The sequence below is a fragment of the Falco cherrug genome, chromosome 2 (genome assembly GCF_023634085.1).
Source record: "Falco cherrug isolate bFalChe1 chromosome 2, bFalChe1.pri, whole genome shotgun sequence".
Lineage (NCBI taxonomy): Eukaryota > Metazoa > Chordata > Aves > Falconiformes > Falconidae > Falco > Falco cherrug.
The window spans coordinates 32,431,953-32,449,164 of NC_073698.1; the positions used below are offsets into that span (position 1 = coordinate 32,431,953).

At 41.3% G+C, this 17,212-nt stretch overlaps 1 protein-coding gene across 1 annotated transcript in view; it reads right to left on the reverse strand.

The window, feature by feature from the left end:
* The window catches only part of GTF2F2 (general transcription factor IIF subunit 2), an 87,563-nt gene extending 70,967 nt beyond the window's left edge, over positions 1-16,596 (reverse strand). Inside the window, exons 1-4 of the mRNA XM_055701592.1 lie at positions 16,428-16,596; positions 8,720-8,793; positions 8,235-8,253; positions 6,705-6,849 (exon numbers count right to left, since the gene is read on the reverse strand). Coding sequence (XP_055557567.1) covers positions 6,705-6,849; positions 8,235-8,253; positions 8,720-8,793; positions 16,428-16,493 — 304 coding nt within the window. The 5' untranslated portion in view covers positions 16,494-16,596. The remainder of the gene's footprint in view (positions 1-6,704; positions 6,850-8,234; positions 8,254-8,719; positions 8,794-16,427) is intronic.
* Between the last annotated feature and the right edge of the window lie 616 nt (positions 16,597-17,212).

A 17,212-nucleotide genomic window follows, 5' to 3' on the forward strand; every position in this document is an offset into this window, starting at 1 on the left:
GAAAGCACGTGCTTCCTCAAGAGAAAATATCCATTATATGGCCTCTTCCCACCCGTGAGTACTCACAAAGTGAGTTAAAATTCCGCCAACTTTCAGATATACATGCAGGATAGCCTGTTTGCAGGAAAACATGTATTTTCTCATTGACATCATATTTTCTGTGTTATTTAGCACATTTACAGCACAATGTTATTACCCAACCAGTACCCTAACTCAGTTGTAACTTAATTAAGGAAACATTCAGTACACACACACAAAAGAGGACACAATGAAGGACACACAAGTGTACTAAGATGTCAACTGCTGCCTGGACTGAGATGTAAGAAGCAGCTGGATTTAAAGCAGTTTCTTTTTAACTGTTTCAGTGAAAGACTAGCTACCTAGCCAAAACTACTGCATAACACATCAAGCATTTCTGATTCAAAGAACAATAACGTGTATCATGTCTATAGGTGGAGTGTGTGTGTTTGCTTGTATGTATCAACAGAATTTGCCCTCAACAGCAGAGACAAAAAAACAGACAAAATTCAAGCCTTGCAAAAAAGTGGTGGGTTTTTTCCTCATTATTAGACAATTTGGATTTGTTATGACTAGGTCACAAGTCTCTGCTTTAAAAATCTTCTCAGAACTAATATCATGAAGAAGGTAAAAGAAGTTATACTATGTCTATTCAATATATTTTATTGATGCAGACTACAGCTGCTCAGCCTCCTCCACAACATGCAAGATTAACAGATAAATATCAATAGGTTGGGGTTGGTTGGTTGTTTTTTTGTGGTTGTTTTTTTATTGGGGTGGTGGTGGTGGTGCAGGTTTTTTTACACATACATCAGTAAGACTGAAAAAACCAAATTTTAAGTCAATGAGGAAGGCAGAAATCCAATTCTATTCCCATCACATTGAACCCATTCTAACATACCTTGTATTTTGTGCATTGTATTCTCAATTGCTAAATTTGTACAGACATTAACAGTCTATAGTTTTGATAACAAAAATGAAAATTAGGAGCCTACCCGTGCCAGCCAGCTGAACCCACTTTACAGTAATTTCTTTATTCTCGCAACACTCGTAAGAAGTAAATAAATACAATTTCCATTTTTTAGAGGTGGAGAAGAGAGATGATGTAAGAAGTCACAGTTGTTTTCTAAATGGACCGTAAGTCACAATAATACTGACCCATCAAAATGCTGTCTGTAATTAGACTAACTTGAGTCACATATTCTGCTTTTATGATCACGGGTTGCATCTTCTTTATGATCCTCAAAAATATTTGAAAATTTGCATAAATGCCAGGGACCTGAAAGGCTGCTGCTGCTTCTATTTCTTTTGATCGTGAGGCTGCTGATAGGTTTTCCTCTTCTGCTAACAGTCCATAAAAGACTGAAGTACATAGAGGAACAAAGTAGCATTAAGACCCCAAACCATTTTGGAGACAGAAATGCATGGCAGATTGAATAGAAATAATTGGAAAGTACTGTTAAAGTAGACAGGTATACATCAAAACTCCTCAGCAGGCAGAGCTAAGATGGCAGAATGATGAGGGAGTGCATTTAATTCCTAAAAAAGAGTCTGATGAGAAATTTGAGAAGTCAAACATTAATCTAATAGGATTAGTAGTAGTAATAGAAGGCATCAAGATTCTGAGCACTGCATATTTTATTGGAAATAATTAAATGTAATTAAAGAAGTAACTGATTTAATGATGGGAAGAAACATCTTTCCAGGATTTTTATTAGTCTTTCTTCCATTCACATTTCTTTAAATGTCTGGATAGATCTGGTATTTCAAAATACACAAAATACAGAATACAAACCTCTGAATATTCATTTTCACTGGAATACAATTGTGCATTGTACATTAAACAGTAGGTGTGATTCATGTACAAACTCAGAAAAGGTCCTTTCATATATGAAAAGCTGTATAAAGGAAAAAAAACAACTCAAAACAAAGGGAGAATATTCAAGGAGTGTGGGAATAAAGGAGCTGTTCTAAGGTATATAAGCAGTTACGTGTATTATTGAACAAGAACACAAAAAAAGCTGAAATTCATGAATTGAGATTCTGAAAGAAGAGAAGATTCAGGAAACTGGAGAAGAACGCAATGTTAACAGCCAGCAGTCTTCTGTGAAGCACAAAACAGTGAAACAATCCATGCATGAACGCTGCTGAGAAACAAAGTTCTGGCAGTCATTCTGTCAATGGAATTCTCTAAACACTTTTTACTTTCAGCAAGATGGAACAAGCATGAAAGAATTTAAAGTCACTAAAACAGGCATTAAGGCAATCCCACTTATGAAGGGGGAGTTGTGAAGATACACTTAAAATTTCAATAAAATGAGTCATCTCATCCTACTTTACAGAAATAACTTGTAATTTATTTGTGCCGGCAGTGTAAAACCTTCCTCTCCACCCATCAGTCCCTTTACAGTTAGGGATGCAATTGCCTGCCAAGGTCTGTGTTTTCCCAATTCACATTAGTAGCACATTTGTCCAAGAACTAGCTCAGAAAGAAACTTTTATCGTTATCTGTAACATAGCTCCAATTTTTATTTATATTCAGGGACAGCAATCCTAAACTACCTGCTGGCGAAAAAATTAAGCAACAGTCAATTAAAGCAGTAAGAGAATTAATTTATAATTGCAATCAGAAAATTTTGCTGTTAAATGTTTAACAAAAGCATGTTCCCATTCCTTCAACCAAGAAAGAAACTGTCAAATTACAGCACATCTTTATGTCAGGGTGTCTGTCAGTAGGAAGCTCAGAAAAAAACAATTTTAACCAAATATACCTTATGTCATGCCATGACTTGCACCTAGATAGTTCTTAGCTATACATGCATAAGAAAAATTAATTTTGTTCAATACAACAAATGGAAATATAAGCAAAATGCTCTCCTTTCCTCCCGCCCAAAAAATTACAGCTATGATAGCTGATGACAAAGATAAAATAAAGTGACTGGAAGCACAAATAGCATTGTTGCATAGCAACTGTTGATGTACATATGGTGATGTTTATGGAACAGAATGTAGTTCATATTTAATGCAGAAATAATACTGAAACCAGCCTAGACAGCAAGACCTACACAGCAAGAGACAACTGTACTTCAGATCCCTCTGCAGTCATCACAGAAGCCACAGCTTTGCTAAACTGATATTCAGGAACACCACCACAGGTCTTGCCCAGCAATGAAGACAAAGCAATATCTCACATGTGCAAATTCCCTTGCAAAGGAAGTAGGGAGATATTTTGCAACTACTATTTTTGGAGTGCATTGTACTACTCTGTAATATTCATTAGAGCTGTTGTAAAATACAGAAAAAGAAACAGGAGAAACCCCAGTTAGTCTAAACAGAAAGTGCACCAAGTGTGAAAGCCAGCGCAGCCAGATTTTTAATAGTATCTGGGTTGGGATCCACTTTATCCAGCTTCATAGTAGCTCAGACCTAGTGTGCAAACTACAGAAGGCCAAGAAACTGCAATTTATTAGACTCTGGACGTAACAAATGGCACCTCAGAAGAGCCTACTGCTGTGGATTAACAATACTGTCCCCAATATGGGACCACCAGAGATGCAGAGGTTTACAATGTAAGAACTAAAGTACTTCTTCCAATTCAACAGGTATTAGAAACAAGTTCAGTTAAAACAAAACCCACACAAAATCCAATTCAGAAATCTAGAAATTACATCATGCAGAAAATATTAAATTACTTGTCAAATCTGATCTCTTTTGCTTGTTTTAAGTGACCTGCCAAGTCAATGTGAAGTGCAGAATTATCCAGAACATGTAAACTCCCTGCAGCATCTTTCAAGATTACAAAATATTTCAGAAGCAGTTTTGTCATCCCTCATTTTCTGAAAGACCATCTCTCTACAACATAAAGATCCCAGGATTAGAAGACAGCACACAGAATAGATCTTAGGGCTTTTAACGTGCTCAAAAAAACCAGAAAAATAAACCCCCAAACCCACAATCAAAAAAACTCCCCACCCTTTACAAAAGAAACCCAACTGGTTTATGCCATTTGCTCCATTTTAGGTAAGTTCAGTCCTCAAGAAGGGTACTGACTGACATCAATAGTGCATGAAGCACTTTTTTATCTGTATTTCATTTCCATAATTCCTCAAATGCATCCTTCCAGATTCCACATTAGCAACGCCAGCTGCAGTTCCATACCAGCTTAATCTTTGGCCCATAGCTCAAATTGGCATATTGATTCTGTTACATGGTGCACTTCACAAAAGAAAAAGGAACGAGATCACATTTTCACAAAAATATGCTAATTATAATTTGAAGACAAATACTGGTCTGTGAACATAAGAATAAATGAATTTCAGTTTCCTATGACTATCTCATACTGCGGATTGACTGATGTGCAAAGATGTAAGTTTTTATTGAGTCTTTTTTCATGGTTGATATAATTATAGCATTTTTTCCTATGTGGACTTCCTGGTATCAAATAGGGTAGCAGTCTTTCTTTCGGCTGGGATATCCACATAGTTTTGTCCCATGCTTCAGACACCTATTGTCATGCTAGCCATAATTCACTATGAAATTTGTTGAAATTGGCCATAAAGCTCAAAACATACTGGCAATACACATATAAACACAAGAGTGCGGCTGCAGGAACATGGTGTCTGTATGAAATCTGACTGGAATTTGGAATGTATGTGTCACATTCATCTTTACAACCAAAAAAAGTCATACTAGAAAAGCACATTAAAGTTTATTTTTGATTGTACTGCCAACACCAGCTTTAACACAACAGCAACACATTTTAGCCGTTTTGCATTTAAGCAAGTTTCATGAAAACTCACTGACTGCATGCTATGCTTCCTGATCTCAAACAAAAACAATTTTGACAGGGTCTATGCTTATTCAGTGCTTCAAGTATTTCTCATTTCACTAACTACCCTTTGCTCCCGATTAATATAACAACTTCTACTCAAGCAATCCATGGTCCTTGAATAGCATTTTCTAGTTGCTAAGAAATGCAAAATTTTTAATTTATTAAATAATAATTGGACAGGTTCTAAGTACCTAAAGGTTTTTAGACACAGGCATTAGAGACAGTAAAACAGAAATAAACAGGCATCTTCCAGCCATCCCATTCTAATGACTTTCATTCTAACTGATGACAAATACTCCACATTTAAGTTAAGCATCTGCACTTGCTGCAACTCAAGTTACCGTTAAGAGGTTTTTGAAGCAGTATTTTGTATCATAAGGTATTTTGGGAAGCAAAATCTCATGGGATTTGCATCATGTAAAAGTCACTGAATGTATACTCTAAACACATCTTCACACCTAAAATCTCTCTCTTCTGTCAAGCATTCTGAGGTACGGGCACAGAGAAATGAAGAAGGATCAGGTACTACTAAAACGCTTGCAACATTCTTGAAAATTTGTTCCCTTTCCACATTTGTAAGCTATGAATTATAAGCCAGTATTTTTAAAGTGTTGCAAGTCACACACAGAACAATACAATTTTTTTAAAGTGAAAAACCAGTAACACAATTACATTACTTTCAGATAAAGGGACAACAAATGCAAAGTGCCTAAGTTGTAGTGTAAAAGCTTGTATTTGTAACACAACTGAGAGAGCCAAGCTCCTTGTACCGTAATATCTCAAAGCTCAGCCATTAAATCTTTAAAACAGATTTTAAGAAGGAGGTGGTCAAACTTACTAAGTATTCTAAGTCTGTCCTGTGAGTTATGATTCTCCCTCCTTATTTGGTAAAGCATCACACGGCCATCACAGCAATTACTTGCCAGCCTATGAACATCAAAAAATCAGAAGCTGGTCACACTGTAGTTTCTGCCCAACAAAAGGCAGAAGTATTAAAAAAAAAAATTACTATTATTTGTCTTCTGGGAACACCAAAACTTAAATGCCTGAAACAGATAACCTGCAGACAAAGAGGTACACTCTGCAGACACCTTCCTTCTGTCTCTAACATCCAGAACATGATCATGTAATTTCAGTAGAAAAACCTTATAGCACATAGGAGTTACATGCAAGGCAGTCTGCTGAACTTACCATACAGTGTAACGCTACGATGTCCCTTAAGCTTAACATGTGATTTGGGACATATGATCTTGAATATCCTAATCACTCATAGAGCTACTGAGCTGAACTTAAGGCAGGCCAAACAGCTGGAATCCAGTGAGAAAAATGATAACCCAACTGCTGCACTGTTTGGTATCATGACCTTATTAAGCTTTAATACACTTAAACCATATATGTACTTCAATGTGGTGAACAGATGTGTTCATTGATAAAATGGATCTGTTCAACTGGACAGAGGAAGAATCAGCATCCTTGTAAAACTATATTCACAGCAGACACCAATTCAAGGAGGACAAAAAAGTATTAGTTGATCCCAAAAGTGCACGGAAACTTAAAAACATTTTTTCCAGTGAAAAACCTAAAGGGGAATAGACAATGTACTGCACTCCACACTCTCCCTGTTCTCTTCAGCAGACTCACAGCTGAAACATACATGAAAGCCCTACGTGCAGAACTTAGATTAGTTGCTAAATCATATAAGGAGAGACAGAAACAAAAAAAGTACAACAGCGTATGCAGATAACAACACAAGAGAGCCAAAATCTGACTTCTGGGTCTTATGGCCTTTACAGAATGCAGTTTATTGAAATCATGTATATTGGAATCATAACAAATAACTTCAATTCTAACTTACCTACTGAACTTTCTGTGAACACTGTTAGGGTCTGTCCTCCCACACTTTGCAAAAGAAATGGATGTTCCCTTGGTGCACTGACTGAAGTAGGTTTTCCTCCAATATCATTGATGCTTGCAAGCTCTTCATTCAAAGTAAATGACACCTAACAGTCACAATTACCACAGTGTTACTAAACAGACTCAATTGCACAGCTTTGAGAGTTATGGGGAAAACAAGAGAGGAAACACAAGCAGTATAGCAAATTTCCAATTCAAAAACATAAAGAGCGGGATAAAAGTCTTACTATATTGATCTCCTGTTGAAATGCAGAATTCAAAGCTTTCATTTACTTACTAAAATTTACTCATCTTTTAAAAAATTGTAAATTACTTCCTCCTGAAGTCACGAGAACAATTGGATTATACTTATTAAAATGTAAGGCATAATAAGTTTTCAGACATTGCTCAGCAGGAGTGCTTTAAAATGTTTCACACAGCCAGCTGAATTCCAGGAAAAGTGCTAATATACTACAAGTGTTATTAGCCCAGGAACTCCTGAATTTTATGCAGCCCAAGAGAGGTTCAAATACAGCTCCTTGGCTATTTTTACATGGTGTACCCAATACAGGAGCTGAAGAGGGACTAGGGGGACTGGGGTAACCAGAATCCCCAGCCACAGGACACAGCAAGAAACCTGAAGAGGGACATTTCAGACCAGCAGTACATGCTTTTCCTGTGCATCCTGCTTAGCCTCATTCTGCCATGCAGCAACAGGGCCCCCAGGAAGGCACACATACTCGTTGGGTTCCTTACTGCTTGGTTTTACATGGTCTGCAAAATGAACTTTGTGGGTCTCATCAATATCAAGATTTTGGTGTGAGGGTCACAAAATTAGGGAGGTATTCAAACCTCCAGCAGAACTCTCTCCACTTATCTTAAAAGGATTTTGGCCAGATTATCAAATGGCAAATGCAGCTTGTTTCCTTCCCATTTTTTTGTCCAGCTTCTTCCTATTCAGTGGTACTTGAAGTAATTCTAACTAATACAACTTCCCTTATCTCCTGAAAAAGATACAGGAAGTTACTATCACGCACTGAGGCTGCTAATAAAAGAAGTTACCTTTGCATGCAGAACCTTCAAGTTGCTTTATATTTAGTAGGACCAAATTCCAAATATAAGACAGAATACTTTCTGAAATTGCAACCCTTCATCTCCAACTTCTTTCACTTTATCATCATCCTCCTTAGTCCTCAGACAGCCTTTTGCACTAATACATCTCAAAATGTTTAGAAAAAGTCGCTACTATGACTGCTGCTTACAGATGGGTAAACAAACCTAGGGAACAAAGAGACCTGATGAAAGTCCCACAGTAAATCTATGGGCAGAATTATGAACAGAATTCTCTCCTGCCGATTTTGTGGTACAATCCTTATTACAGGTGTAACAAAAAAAAATGTGACATTAGAAACTAGTTCTAAACAAGTTCTAAACAATTTTTAGAATTAAAAATATAACACATTCACAGCCTTTGTATTTAGTAATTACTTACTTCTGTTCTTCCTTGATTTCTGCAAAAGAAAATATTTAATGTTTTAGTTTTCATAATCTAATTCCACAAGTTTAGCTTTCCTGATAAAAACCCACACTCAAATCCTAGTTTTATTACTCATCTTCACTCCTGAGCTGCTCAAATTTGTTATGCTGATGCCCAAGAATGGGAAAAGTGTCAGCAGTTGAGAACAGAAGCAGCAAAATAGCACATGTAAGTTATAGAGCATTCTCTAGTTAGATGTGCATATTACTTGGGTTTAAGAAATCAAACATCATATAATGGGATACAACCACTATCTAGAGTAATTTCATAAAATTTATATTCATAATTACTATACAAGCAAGTACCATTCAGGTATCAGAGAAATATGCAGTGTTTGCAAGAAACAGTATTATGCATTATAAGAGGTGCAACATAACCTATTTTACTGCTGGTAACTTCTTCTAAAAAATGCAGTCAATAAAGGTACAGTAAAGGCTTACTTGGCAATCCTTAGTTTTCCCACTTCACCTCTTCCTGAAGCTTTATTCCACTGTTGCGACAAGTATTTGGGGACCTAAGACAAGACAGATTTCAAGAAAAGTAGATTTTAAAATTCTTAAAATGCTTTTACCCTACCTCTTCAGAATACAGTATGACCTAAATATAGTAGACAATATTGAATCACAGAATTGTTTGGGTTGAAGAGACCTTTAAAGGCCATCTAGTGCACCCCCCCTGCAATAACCGTGGACATCTACTTGATCAGGTTGCTCAGAGAAACACCCAGCCTGACCTTGAGTGTTTCCATTGATGGGGCATCCACAACTTCTCTGTGCAACCTGTACCAATGTCTCACCACCACCCTCACTGCAGAATTGTTTCCCTTATAGCTAGTCTGAATCTACCCCCCTTTAGTTTAAAACCATTACCCCTTGTCCTACTGGTACAAGCCCTACTAAAAAGTTTGTCCCTGTCTTTCTTATAAACTCCCTTTAAGTATTGAAAGGCCACAATAAGGTCTCCCCAGAGCCTTCTCTTCTGTGGGCTGAACAACCCCAACTCTCTCAGCCTTTCCTTATAGGAGATGTGTTCCACCTCTCTGAATATTTTTGTGACCCTCCTCTGGACCCACTCTAACAGGTCTATGGGTTTCCTGTGCTGAGGACCTCAGGGCTAGAGTCAGTACTCCAGGTGGGGTCTCATGAGTGCAGAGTAGAAGGGAAAATCACCTCCCTCATCCTGCTGGCCACGCTTCTTTTGATGCCGCCCAGGATATGGCTGGCCTTCTGGGCTGCAAGCACACATTGCTAGCTCACATCCAGGTTTTCATCCACCAGTACCCCCAAGTCCTTCTCTGCAGGGCTGCTCTCAATCCCTTCAACCCCTAGCCTGTATTGATAGCAGGAGTTGCCCTGACCCAGGTGCAGGATGTTGCACTTGGCCTTGTTGAACCTCATGAGGTTCACAAGGGCCCACTTCTCAAGCTGTTATATATATATTTTGTTAGGGAGAGCAAAGAGAATAATGTAGCATAAAAATAAAGCCAGTGTAGAGTTCCAAATGCAGGAAAAATATTCTAATACCTTAAATACTATTATCCACTCATGAAAGGCAGAAAAAGATCAGCATCATGTTCTTAAACTAAGGAGTCCCAATAATTTTATCAGGTAAAACTAGAATTTTAAATATTCATTAGAAATTGTCATCTCTCTGGGGAAAAAAAACAGCAACCAAACCACTACTATGATGAGAAGTTAGGCAATTACAACTCTGAGACTAAAAGGTGCTGTGAAGGGAAGGCTTAAGAGTTTGGGAACTTCAGACATGCTGAGCAGCAAACCACAGTCCCACTCCCACCAGATGTCCATTTCTCCAACAGCAGAACTATGCTAGGCAGATCTGTCTCAAGTCACTCATCCCCACCCCACCACACTATCAGGAAAAGCCTTTGTGCAGCTGGTCAATATACAGAAAGAGCAAACTGAGATGGCTGGGAGGTGTGGGGGACTTCTATGTTTTAGCTGTACTGATTTTGTATTTAGTAGGTGGAACAACCAAACTAGCTCCCCAATGCATTTCCCCAAACAGCTACACAAAACAGAGGTCAGTGCAGGGACAGGAACAAGCAGCCCCGCTTAACGTGATACATCCAAGGAATAAAAGCTGCTCCACTGATGCTGACTCACCTACACACAATCTCCTTGAGTTACAAAGGTTTTGGCATCTGCAGCATCAGGTGATGTGAGCTCATGAAGGACAGTAATGCGCCTACATAATCAACCAACAACGTGGAAGCTGGCTTTCAAAGCAGACCCATTTTTCCTCTTTTCCCATCAATGCGGTGTGAGCTGAAATCACAAGCTGCCTCTCCGGTCTCTGGCCAAAAAAGTACCAGCTCACTATGAGGTAACCTAGACCCCAACAGCTGGCACTTCCACAGCCAGCTTCAACGCCTTGCTGCTGCCACTGTGCCACACACCCACAGTCCTCAGACTTCCAGATGTGTCCCAGACCTGAAGAAACATGCACGCCTGTGTGCAGCAGTGACGGCACTTCTTTTTTCTGGAGACAGTAATGCCAGGAGAATGTACCCAGTGCTCAGCAGAGATATCCTGGGTTTCCTTAAAGACCAGGCAAGGTTAAAGATGACAAACAACATTTATTCTGTGAAATCTTAAGGTTGATTAAATGTTTGTTTTGATATATGGTGCTATCACTGACAAACACCTATAAATCTGCACAGTTCCCCAGGACTTCAAAAGGTGGCCTGAGCTAGTGGCTGTCACTGCTCTGCCCCAGAGAGGATCTTCCAGCTCAGCCCCTACGTTCATGCATCCAACCTTGGTGAGGCACTTGAAACTTCTCAGTTTAGCCCCAGAGGAATGAGGAACTGCTCTACCTCCACCACATGGCATCAGTTCTAGCCATATCCACCTTTCCTTGCCAGAAGCCATCTCAATCAGTTATAAGCGCAGAGTGCAATGTTTCACATAGCATTGCAGAACACAAGTTTTTGTCGCCACCATTCAACGATTATGACTGCCTTTTCAATTACGGCTTTTTATAAAGACAGAACATGATACATTAGTACATCAAATGAGAGATTGGAGCAATTTCCCCCCTACACACAAGTTATTAGATGCAGAAGTACTGTGGCACATCAAGAGGTGGAATACAGACCTGAGGCAGTAAGGACAACCTCACATCTGACTATTCAAATCTAATTGTTAAGATGTTCATTGAGGGAATTACAGATTTATTTCAAAAGGAAATAGCTGAAAACAGTCTAACAGAAGCCACTACTTCCTATAAAACCCTTTCTTTCCAATAAGGATGCAGCAGTTGCTGGGAGAACACCATCTTAAAGACCTACAGTAGTCTCAGTGTCTAACAAAACAGCGACCTGTTAAAGGAAAAATCATTTACTGTTCCAACACCATGTAGAAACAAGCATTCCGATACAGGAATTTTATATCTTTTTCCCTCATGTGCTCATGACACATCAGGACAAATCTACATTCTTTAATTTTGCAGCAATGTTCTTTACTGGTACGGCAGAGTTTATTCTGGCTCACACAGTCCACAGCTACTGAAAACATCTGTGCCCACATAGAAAAGTGGTGTGAGACACAGTCAGTGAGAAAGAGAAATGTACTCAGCTATGTCTGTGGCATTTTCTGTTTCAAGCTGCAAAAAGGCACTTGGTAGTTTGATTTTTGTCTTGCATAGAATAAAACTAAGCCAAGTTTCACTGTGCAGCTGAAGTTGCGAAGAGCCTGTTCCGTGAACTTGCTGACAAACAGCAACCTCTTAGCTTCCTAAAGCTCAAATGAATTTAACACTAATCATGCATTTATCTGGTCTTCAAAAAAATCCAGAAAACATCTTGGTACTGGTGCTTAGCACTTTCCTTTGGTCTCACAGCACCCCTGTGAGAAGCACTGTGAAATAGCCAGATGTCCTCCAAATGCTCAACCAAACTAAATGTCAGTCCAGGTTTCCATAAAGTCCTAACGCTGGGTCAAAAACGTCACACGCACAACAGAAAGCCACGAACTGGCACAATCTATTGAGATACACATTTTTTTCCACAGTTTTCAAATGGTAATTTTCTACAGCGGATTTCATGTCAAATCAGATACCATATTCTTTCTAAAGCCAAAATAAATGCTATGACATGTGCCCCAGCTGACTTAATGGAAATATTTTTATCTGCTCGCACCTAATCTGTATCTAATTGATATTGCCAGGTAATGAAGTAGACACACATTCAGTATAAGTGGGCAAGGAGTGAAGGACTCATGTTGTTAAAATCACTGACTTGCTATATAATATAATCAGACAGGGAATTTATTCAGATTAAGAGACTGCAGATCAATCACATTTCTTTCAGCTGTACGGGAAACAGTCTCAAAGAGTGCAATTAATCATCTTTCTGCTGGCCTATCTACAGTCAAGGGCCATGTAGAGAAAGAAAGAGAGTTATGAAGGACTGTGATCAAAGGACTACTTTTAGCTACACACAGATATTTCAGTATAAACCAGATGGTACTCCCAAAACCATGTGCTAAACTCTGTAGCTCCATGCTGAAGGTGTAAACAATCACAGGAAAGATAAAATAAGGTCTTACACACTGTAGACATTTTAATTTGCCACTTTCTATTAACTTTAGCATAATAAAAGTTTAACTTACGGAGAACACATCAGTTTTCAAACACTTTACACTCCTTGAAAGGATGTACAGAAAACAAGAGCAACCTGCTTTTACAGAGCAGAAAGCATTTTCAAAGATCCCACAGCAGGATTTTGAAAAGTACATACCCACAGAAAGGCTGGCGTATGGACAGTCATACTCTGTCTGCCACACTGAAAGGCTACTGAAAGTTTTCGAGGCAAGTGGCCTTTATTCTGGGATTTGTAGGCAAGAACACTCTTCTCTTGAAAAAAACATTACAATTTAATCATGAGAAGAAATCTGACATACTGAATAGCACCACTTCAAGACCTCTTCAGACTGCTGTTTTCTTCCTGCTATTCACATCAGACACCCATGCCCCAGTACGCGAGACACCCTGCATGTAGCGTAGGACACAAGGGCCCCTGCTCCATGCATCTTTCAGCTTATTCTCAGCGTCCTGTCTACCTTTAAAACAAAACACACAAGCAGCCTCAACCGGTAATAAACTACTTCCAACCTTCTATGTGAAATTAAATAAGCTCTTTCTCTATACAGCAATCTGTATGCAGTATGTACACCAGAAACTGAGTAAGGCTGATGGCAGGTTCTATGTTTTCATTTTCCTTTGAACATACAAAAAGAAATTATACAAAGATACCATCTTCCTAAATATAGATCAATGCAGCAGGTTAAAACCAACAAACTACCACACAGGAAACAAGAAATTGACAATTCCAATGGCTAACATTAAACGGGCTTCACTTTACAAGTGCATAACCAAGAGTTCTTACATTTCCCTATCTCAGCTTTCACTGAAAACGCACAAAAAATTATTCCAGTTGCTTTCTGGGTTTGTACTAAAGTGACTCACTCAATTTCTGGTGCCTCCTCTTACTGCTCATACTTCTAAAATACCCATCACTACATTATTTTTATTGCCTGTTAAATGGTCTCTCCGGAATACTTCCTGTGCTAGCATAATACATGCTAAAAGGAAATTAAATATGCCTTCTTTTTTTTTTTTTTAATTCCAGCAGAACTGATTGCTCTGTCCCTAAGAGGAAGAATAAATTCAGCTTCATTACCCTAGCTAGTGAAGATAGAAAGTACAGGTGCTACACACTGTCATGCCTGAGTCTGCTGAAGGTCCTAGTGACAAGGATGGCTGTTTCCAAGCTCAGGTCCCAAGGAATTCAAAAGATAAAATCCTGCACATCCCCTGCTACGGTCTATCAGTGTTAACAACCATGTAATATTTTTTATTAACATACAAGAAGACAGACAAATCAGAAGTTCAGACCACATGCATGAAGGTTTACATTAATACTTAATTGGAAGAGTAATATTGAAGCCTTCCTTTTAGTCCAGTTTTCTCATTAAATCTGTGCTCAGAGTGGCATCAACTGTAAGCATAGATGTGCCTGAAAATTCCTGGCTTGCTTCAAGAAACACCAAACTACATCAGACTAAAGGACAAGCAAGTTCAGTGTCCCATCTCCAAATGCAGCCAACAGGGATACTTCAGGAAGAACAGGAGAACATAAGAAGAAAAGGTATTTCCCCAGCATGCTCTTCTAATTTCTAGGATCTTCCACTCAGCAGTCTTGCGGTAAGGAAGCATACTCATTTTTGATCTCTCAATTCTATTTTCTTGCCTGAATTTGTCTAATGGCTTCCTGAGCTTCTGCAAAGTTTTGACATTCACAAACTCCTATTGCAACAAGTTCCAAAATTTAACTACATATTGTGCAAAATGGTACCTGCTTTGCTTGCTTTGAGCCCCAGAGGAATTCATTTGACACACCCCTAATACTCGTGTTCCAACTGACTCTTTCACGATTCACCTTCGCCTATTCACTTCTTCCTTCTTCACCTGTGACATTCCTGATTACTTCAGACTCCTGTAAGATTTCCAAATCAATCACCTTAACAGTCTGAAAGGCAACAATGTCTTCAAGAGTCCCCTCCACAGCCACCATTCCTTGTTCCCCAGATCATCCCTGGTGCTCTCCTCTGTACTGTTTCTAGATCCACCGTATACTTTCCACAATGGGGAGAATGAGACCAGAACTACATACAGTATTCAGGGTACCGGGAATATGATGGCACAATAATGTTTTCTCTTTTGTTCTATCTTTAGTAATCATGTCCAATGTTGAATCTGCTCATTTGACATGACATTCTTATAGCTATCCACATCTACTGAAAACCTAACCTCCTTCTGAATCACAATCAGCAGAGACCCAATCCCCATGTATGTGTAATTAGCAGTTTTTCTCTACGCACATCTGATTTGATTTTTCAACTGTGAATTTCATCTACAATTTTATCATCCTGCCACTCAGTGTATCATGATATACTTTTCCAGCTTTCTGCTGTCAGCTTTCATTTTTACTGTCCTAGATAAGCTATTATGATTAGAGCACTATGCAGCGTTCGTTACAGTTTCACGAAACCAGACATTTGGGTGTCAGTACAAAAAGAGGAAGCCAGATGCAGCGACCTCCTCACAACCAGAAATTCTGCACAACAAAGCAATGATATGCCCCCACCACTTTCAAGGGCCACAATGAGATTTTCTGGTAGTTGAAGTACTACGGTGTCACACTCCCTCACCACCCAGGACCAGCATTTGGATACTACCCTGCCCTCACCGGTTCTCACAAGTTGACGGTCTGAGCCTGTTCCCTTCATCCCCAAAGGAGGAAGAGGCAACCATTTCTCCCCAGACAGAACAAATGTCTGGGTCTAGAAAAACGAGGGCACATCCACATGGGACTAGAAGGGGGCCAGGGCACATATTCTCCCCGCTGGCTGTGAGTGTCCTCTTCCCGGAGCCAATGCTTGCTGTTGCCAGCAGAAGCAGCCAAGGCACGTTTATAGAAAGCCCCTCCCCAGAACAGAGCCGGTGGGCATGCAGCGGTGGGCTAGTTAGCAGCAGCAGCAGACGGAGAGCATGGCCATGCCCCAAACTGGTGCTTGGGTTTGATCTGGTGGCCTTTGTATCTTTTCATAGCACGTTCACTATAGCTATACTTCTCTAGCACCAAAATGAGCTGTTGCGACACAAGCGTTTATTTTCCTTTATTTTTAACCAGGATGTGAACTGGGGAGCACTCAAAACTTTCTCCAACTCTCAGAGTTCTGGGAAAACAAAAGCGCCGGTACCACCGCGGCTGTTAGCCCTAACAGAGCAGGAGCCAAGGGCAGCTCCAGCCACCCGGCCTCCCCGCGGTGTCTCGGTCACCACGGACGCCCTGCCCGCCCAGCCCCGGCGCCCAGGCGAAGGGACGGGGGGCACCGGCTGCCCGGTGACACCAGGCAAGCCTGACGTGGGCAGCCCCGGCCCCCCGCCGCGGCCCGGGCCCCCCCGCGCCCCGGGCACGGCCCCGTTCCGCGCCGGCGCCCGGCCTCTACCGCGGGGCCCGGCCGGCCGCCAGCCCGGCACTGCGGAGCGGGGACGGGAGGGGGGCCCAGCCCCCACAGGCCGCACCGGGCCGGGCCCGAGGGCGCGCCGGCGGCTCCTCACCTTCACCAGCCACATGCCCGTGTTCTGCTTGGCACCGGTGAGGTCCAGCTCGCCCTTCTCGCTCATGGCGGGGCAGGCGGCCGGGCACAGGCGGAGGACGGCGCGAGCGGGCGGCGCACGCGGGCAGCTCTTCCGTCTCCCGCGGCCGGCGGACCCGCCCGGCAACGCACAGCCGGCAGACGGCGGCCCGCGGCGGACAAACCTCCGCTGACGGAGCACGGCGGGGGAGGGGCGAGACGGCGGGCCCCGCTACGTTTCGGCCGCAGGTTCGAGTCTCCGCCCCGCCTCCGCCGCGGGCAAGGGGGAGCCGTGTGACTTGGCGGCCACGAAAGGTTATTTTCACCCTGTACGGGAAGGGTTACCGCGGCGGGATGCTGGGCAACGGCAGCAGCGTGCCAAATGATCGCGAGAAACTGAGAGGGGCAGCCTGGAGGGAGGAGACACCCCCACGACGATGTTTCCCCCTGTGGGCGCGGGGGGTGGGCTCAGGGGAGAGAGGTCGGAGCAGCACGGTATGCCCCAACAGTCAGAAAAAAAGAGCAGGTCAGTCGTTTACCATGGATAGAAAGGGAAGGATTAGGCTTAGCTTTCTGCAAAGGGAATTCAGGGTGAGGTGCTAGAACAGGCTGTCCGATAGTGGGATGCTGTCTCCAACGCTGGAAATGTCTTAAGTCGGGAGAGAGGAAGCATCTGCCAGTTCTGCTTTGAGACGGGGCTGTTGGGCATAGATAACCTCTCTGTGTCTCTGTTTTATGGCTCTGTCCCTATTGCTGGCAAAGTTTTCC